Source organism: Haplochromis burtoni, unplaced genomic scaffold, assembly GCF_018398535.1.
Source record: "Haplochromis burtoni strain Fernald_Lab_line unplaced genomic scaffold, NCSU_Asbu1 Contig_968, whole genome shotgun sequence".
In the NCBI taxonomy this organism is placed as follows: domain Eukaryota; kingdom Metazoa; phylum Chordata; class Actinopteri; order Cichliformes; family Cichlidae; genus Haplochromis; species Haplochromis burtoni.
The window spans coordinates 87,638-94,627 of NW_024583329.1; the positions used below are offsets into that span (position 1 = coordinate 87,638).

General features: G+C 40.2%; 1 protein-coding gene across 1 annotated transcript; it reads right to left on the reverse strand.

Moving 5' to 3' along the window:
• LOC121812946 (C-type lectin domain family 12 member A-like) lies at positions 1 to 3,234 on the reverse strand. The gene is made up of 5 exons (XM_042216218.1): positions 2,979 to 3,234; positions 1,854 to 1,964; positions 874 to 1,005; positions 626 to 764; positions 1 to 452 (listed from the first exon to the last, which is right to left on the reverse strand). The coding sequence occupies exons 1-5, from the start codon at positions 3,121 to 3,123 to the stop codon at positions 413 to 415; spliced, it is 567 nt and encodes a 188-aa protein (XP_042072152.1). The 5' UTR covers positions 3,124 to 3,234; the 3' UTR covers positions 1 to 412.
• Between the last annotated feature and the right edge of the window lie 3,756 nt (positions 3,235 to 6,990).

Genomic DNA, 6,990 nt, shown 5'->3' on the forward strand with positions numbered 1-6,990 from the left:
AAATATGATATTAAGCTGGAGTAAACTTTTTTCAATCCTGATTCCTTCAAACTGACTTGTTGTAACTGAACGTCATCACAGACTGCAGATGAAGAGAGTTCAAGCACAGCTGTTCATTCAAAGGAGGATTTCTGCTTTTCTTTACATTCAGTTTGTGGGGCTGTTGGAAAATAGCTCAGCTCATGTATTGCTGATCTATCTTCCAAAACATCCATGTTTCACTTCTAAATAATAACTCTGGAATAGAAACAAACTAATGTCTCACCTTTCTGTCAGCGCTGATCCGTCCACCCATTCCCATTTATATCCTCCTGATGTCTGTTTAGCTTCCAGACCAATCCAGGACTCTCCTCCAAATTTACTGACAAATTCCTGTTTGAGAAGAGACACAAATATTGTCTCCAGTCATAATTCAGCACTTCTGTTGTAGTGACATCATCTTGTGAACATGTCTGAAGGAAGAATAACTGTGATGAAACTTTTCTTCCATTGTGCAGAAATCAGAAGAAATCCATCAGAGTGGAGACAGGAAGCAGGTCACAGACTGACAGCAGGTCAAAGACACAAGTAACAGATGACTGTCAGCTCCATCAAAGATCACACAGACATGAACAAACACACCCACCTGTTCCTCTTGCTGTTTATGATCACCAGATCAGCTCCTTTATCCTGACAGGCTCTCCTGCTCTCTTGCCAGTGCTTTGCCTCAGTGGATTTAAAGTAACAGCTGCTTCCAAATCTTGTCCATCGATCGGGACACTTCTCTTAAAGTCAAACACATGTTTTAAATACAGTTTCTACTCAGTGCTGAAAGTTACAGCCTTTACTTGACTCACAGAGATATTTTCATATCGTGATTCAAAGGTGTTTTACCTTCCATCTTTTCTTTGAGCTGCTTGACCTCTTCCTGTAGCTGACCAGAGTGATTAGCCAGAAGGCTGAAGTTGTTGCTCAGTTCATTGTTTCTGTTCTGCAGCTGCTCTTTGTCCAAAGTGACTAAAATATCTAGTTAGAAGAGCAACAAAACTGATTTAAAACTAAATAATATCATCGACGGAAGTTTTTCATTTTCCTTTCAAATAAATGAAACAAACATTAGCTTGTTAGCTCCCTAATTATCTCAAGTGAGCTAACTAGCCAGCATAATGATAACAGACCACCACTGTCTAACATAGTGTGACTGCACCTGTATCACTCTTCAGCAGATTCTGCTGCCTGTCTGCTTTGTTGATATAATCACAGAATCACCGTGTTGAGTGTTGTAGGTGGGGAAGAAATCAGCCCAGATGTTTGTTAATTTATAATGTGTTTTTTATCAAAAACGCTTCCCCAGCGCCCATCTGCTGTTGCTTGTTCTGACACTGTCAGAGAAACTCTCTCCTGCTCGCTCTTCCTGTCCCTGTCAGCTACTCCAATCCTTTTCTTCTGTTCGAGCCATTGAAAGCTACTGAAATAGGGAAGATGTGGTTAGAATGATGGTAGCTGCAGTGTTGGCCAGCCTTCCCTGCCCCCTGAGCACACTGCACTACCCCTCCCCTGCAGCAAGGAAGACTGTGAGAGTGTGGTCCCGTTAGAAAGCAGTGTGGATGATTTTTTTGCTTTTCCTAGCCTAACTTTATCAAAGGAATAGATGTTAAAAACAAATAAACGTTACATATGTTTCTGCACTATGTATTCAAAGCCCAACAAAAGATCACATCCTACCAGAGGAAACACTGCAGGAGGAGAATAAGAACTGGACAAAAGCAGGTCTAAAATTTCAAATAGTTTCATGTAGAGATGTCAACTGTAAATAATAATAATTAAAATTGTAATAATAATTTTTAATACATGTTGGAATTAAATGTCCTCACAGCGTGTCGTGATTGCAGCCAGCATCAGAAGATACAGCACTCCCAGGTTTACTTCAAAAACTCTGAGCCAGCTTCTTGTTGAAGCTGGAGCGTACTTCTGGAAGTGTTCATCTGTGCAGAAAATACACAAAGAGTCCACTGATGAGGCACGAAAGACACTTTGGAATTCATTTTTCTTTACATTTAGTTAATTTCCTTTGTACGAATGTTAAATCGAGTGGTTCTTGCACATCACAAAATGTGTTTTTCTAATGTGGCTGGCAATGTTGAGACATGACTACATTTTAGACACATTTGTGGTCAGCAGCAAAATATATTTTGACCAACAGAAATCAGAAAACTGATATCTTTTTAGCGTGCTTCAGCTGCTGTTGGACAGGTGTGTTTGATTTCTCTTGAAATACTTCAGAAGACAATGTTTCCATGGGAACAGGATGCCTAGCAGTCCTGATGTAACAGTTATTAGCTTTATCATATGCACACATGAGTGATGTACAAATGCAATAATAAGGAACAACCATGAACTGTAGAAACATTAAGGGCTGATGAGTTAAATGAGTTCTATTGGTTACTCTGTTCTTTAGTACAGTTAAACTCTACAGTTTAAACTACACTTAAACACTTTTAAGTTAAAAGCTTTTTCATCTGTTTGTGTTTCTCCTAATCACATATACTGCATTTTGATAGAGCTGACTTAACAAAGAATTTGTTTAGATATCCATCTGTTCCTTGTCGGACCACAGAACAACTATGAAATACTGATTTAAACGCTTTGCATTAACTAACAGGTTAAAAGAGCTGTGCTGCTCCTATTGGCTGCTTCTCTCTGCCACTCACAGACCTCTTCCTGAAAGCAGCAGCTGAACCAGTTTGACTTGAAGCCACAGACACTGAAACAGTCAGACGGTTAGAAACGGAGCTCCTAACTGGGAGTAAACAGGCCCAGTGCAACAAATGATCTGTGTGCCAGTTTGGACTGAAACTGGAAACATATTCTGGGGACATGTGACACGAACACTAATATGTCTTAAAGTGGTCGGATATCAGAGCTTTGAAAGACACTGAACAACACTTTCATCACCAACATTTTCTTTGGTTTGGTCACTTTGATGATTTCCTGCTTACCAGCTTCTTGTAGGCCAACGTCAGGGTGCTGCTCTCCATCATCTAACACCTCCACCTCACTTTGCTCTCTCACTCCTCCATCCTCTTGGGACCCTCTGCTGTATTTCACCCTGAAATCTTCAACACTTTGAATTTCTGTAGACATTTTGAGCTGAAAGATCTTTGAGCAGCTTCACCGTCTGTCTGTGTCTTTAAGTCCGACAGCTTTGAAGAGAAAACAAAGAGGAAGTAAAACCAGACGAGAGTCACTTTTCATCTGACACGTCATGATACGTGTAAGAGTCAGTTATGAAGCACTGCAAACAACATCCTGCAAGACCTCTAGTTCCATTATATAAATTAAAAATGCTGAAATTCCATTAATACAGTAATTAAATCATTAAAAATGATAAATGACAGAAACTTGCAGTAGCTTAAATACATTTGTGGATTTCAGTGGGATCGGGAAACCATTTAGTGCTCATTAAAATACATCCAACAACTTGTTTTTAATATTTGCTGCTTATCATATCACAAACATACAGGTTTAACTCAGCAGCTGCAGTATGTTTGTAATAACACGGCTTTGTTAGACGCTGCCTTCTACAAACTGTAAGTACATCGAAGCAGCAGAGAGAAGAAGTGTTTGTGACACAGGAAATATGTCAGAGTGAACTATTTATTCATCTTTATTTTTACCAGCACAGAAACTAACAGGGCAGCGTGGTGCTGCAGTGGTGAGCACCATCACTTCTCAGAAAGAGAGTTCCTGTTTTGGGTGGTTTTGAGTAGAGTCTGCTAGTGTGGGTTTCCTGCTTCCTGCTGTCCAGGTTCCTTGTAATCTGGCTGTACATGTAAACTAAAACACAGAGAATAAATCAAGCCGGCGTAAAGCCTTTCTTTAAACTGCCTGCTGAAACAGTGAAACATGCTGCCCACACATAGTCACAGAGTTTTTTTTGACTGTGCAAATATGTCTCCTCTCTTTCTAAACTTGAGTCCCCTTCTCATATATCTCATAGAATAGCAGATTTACAGGACAGCTCCAAGTACCTATCCCACAGGCCAACAGGAGCCCTAAAAAAGATGTTCAAAGGTCAGCCACAGCCAAAAACCACCATAAAGTACGAGGTGATAAGCCATCTGAAATGAAGGAATATGATCTTGAATAGATCCAGCTTCATGAAGCATTTTGTGAAAGCTGTTTGGAGCAGGGCTCATTACCTTTAATACCTTTAATACATGTAATCTTTGACACCCACTTTAACTGACCACGTAAGTGTTTTCCAACACATCCACACAAACACAGAGACACACTAAAGTGTGACTTTATTTATCTTTTTTTTTTTTAAATGACTCTGCACAACAAACTGCTTGCAGTGTTTATAAAATATGTTTTCGAATATGGAAAAAGATAGAAGTCATACATGTGCATTATATGTTTTATGCAGTTCAAACAAGGAAAACACTAATTGGCACATCATTTTCATGATGTTATTTTATTAATGAAATAAAAAGCAGTTTTTCTGTGATCACATGCTGAGAAAGCCCTTCTTTGCTCAAAACAACAATACGTCTTCTAAACCTTTCTTTTAAGTTCAGCTGGCAGGTGTTTCCCGAACACAGTGTTGCTTAGTCAACAATGTTTTCCCTGATATTTAATGAACGGTCATAATATTAATGGTGAGCTGTGTTCATTGAATGAGGCACCAGAGTTGGTCCTGCAGACTTTTGACATTTCAGTTTACACAACTGTGTTATAAACATTGGCCATTTCCAAATGTGTGTTTAACAGAACACCTGATTTCAGTTAGCTTCATGTTTAAGCATATCTGAAAAATCTCTGCCCACAAACAGCCTCACAGGAGTAACAAAAAAAGAGAATTATGATTTATTACATCTGCAAGAGAACTGAAAGAGAACTATGAATCATGAAACTCTTAAAGACTGTAATCAGATTGGCCGTGTAGCACAGTGGAACAGTGGTTAGCATGGTTGCTTCACAGCAAGAAAGAGTTCAGTTCCACCATCACAAGTCTTTCTGTGTGGAGTTTGCATGTTCTCCCTGTATTAGTGGGGGTTCTCTCTGGGTACTCTGGTTTAGTCCCACAGTCCAAAGACATGCAGTTAATGGGGTTAGATTAATTGGTGATTCAAAATTGCCCACCAGTGTGAATGTGAGTGCAAATGGTTATCTATCTCAATGTAATAACTAACTCTACCTTTCTCAGCCTGCTTAAGCTCCAGCTGAAGGATCTTTTAGTGCTAATGAGGATATCGACCCACAAGTCTTATGGGAGGCTACAAAATGTTTCATTCGTGGCTTTTCCATCTCATTCTCCTCCATGCTGGCAAAAACAAACTTGCTCAGGTGTCCAATTCAGAAAATCAGATAGAATCTTTACAGAATCTGCAAAAACTTATCCAGTCGGACGATCAGTCTACACTCCTAGCTTCACTGAAGGAAGAATATGATGCAATAACCTTGTCCAAATCAGAGTTCATCTTGCATAGAACTAGACAGAAGTACTATTTTGAATCAGAGCGTCCTAGTCGTTTGTTGGCACTTATGCTTAAAGAATGTGAAACAAGGGCACATATTCCAGCTATAACTAGGGATGGGTATCGTTTAGGTTTTATCCAATACCAGTACCAAACCGGTACTTTTGAAACGGTGCCGGTGCTTAAACGGTGCTCAAACCGGTGCTTAAAGAATGGAGAACACAAACTTTGTCCAAAAACCTCTCATGATTCAGCTGTTTTTTTGTAAAAAGATAACAATGTTAGCCTTTTCTGACAGCCTATAGTTCAAGGTTCAAGGTTCAAGGTTCTTTATTTGTCACATGCATAGTTATACAAGTATAACACACAGTGAAATGTAGCCTGACACGCTCCTCGACATGTGCAAAAAATTGGGGGGGGGGGGTGTGGGGAAGAAACATTATATATATATATAAATATAGTATATACACTGGGTGAATGTGCAGTTACTGCAGCTATGGGGCATATATGGTATCACTCTTGGCTGGAAGCAGTGCTTAAACAATGGAAAAAACACAAACTTTGTCCAAAAACCTCTCATGTTTAACTGTTTTCCACTTTTTCTTTGGTCATTTTAGCCTTTTTGGCCAGGGTGAAGGGAGTATCTGCCATCAAACAAGAAGACAGCCGCATGTAGCTATGATGATGTTTGCTAGTTCACCTTACATGCATTAATGTAATAACGTGGTTAGCCTACTCAACGTAAATTACACACGAACAACATTAAGCTACTCACGCAGAGAAGAACGGCTGCTGCTGCATCATCATCCTCATCATTTCTGCTACACTGGCAGGGCTAGGGGCCAGGACTCTCCTCTTCGGGTTTTTGGGGGATGTTGCTAACTCCGGGTCTGATAACAGGCACCACACCCGCAGTAGATGCGCTCGGTGTGAGGTCTCGCAGCAAGCTATCAAATACGGCGCATTTCTCGGCTTTAAAAAAACGCTATGCGTCGCCAGGTGTTTCATCAGATTCTGAGGTGTTACCTCCTTTGACAGTATACGACGCTTAAAGCACTTGTTGCAGGCTGCTGAGTTTGCATCTTTTGCTGTGAAGTACAGCCAGACTTTGACCGCTTCGCCTTGGGCATTTTTAATCTGTAGCTCTGCTCTAAAAGAACGTACGTACCTGGGCCCGCCTACTATCGCTTGAAAGGTAAAATGATTGGCTAGAATCCTAAAGTGTATCACAGCTCAGGAAAAAAAAGCACCGAAATGTAGCGCTGCTTTTCAGTCTGGTTACTACCGTTTATGTCAGAACCGGTGCCATAATGACACAGGATGCCGGTTCAGTAGCTATAACAGCTGCAAACGGTAAAAATACGACAAATCCTCAGTCCATTAATGCGACTTTCTCGTCATTTTTTGAAAATCTGTATAAATCAAATATCAATTTTAAGGATACTACCTGTAATAGCATTAACTCTAGATGAGCTGCATAGAGCGCTGAAAGACCTTAACCCTTTAAGACCTACCATAGAACCAAGTCCGC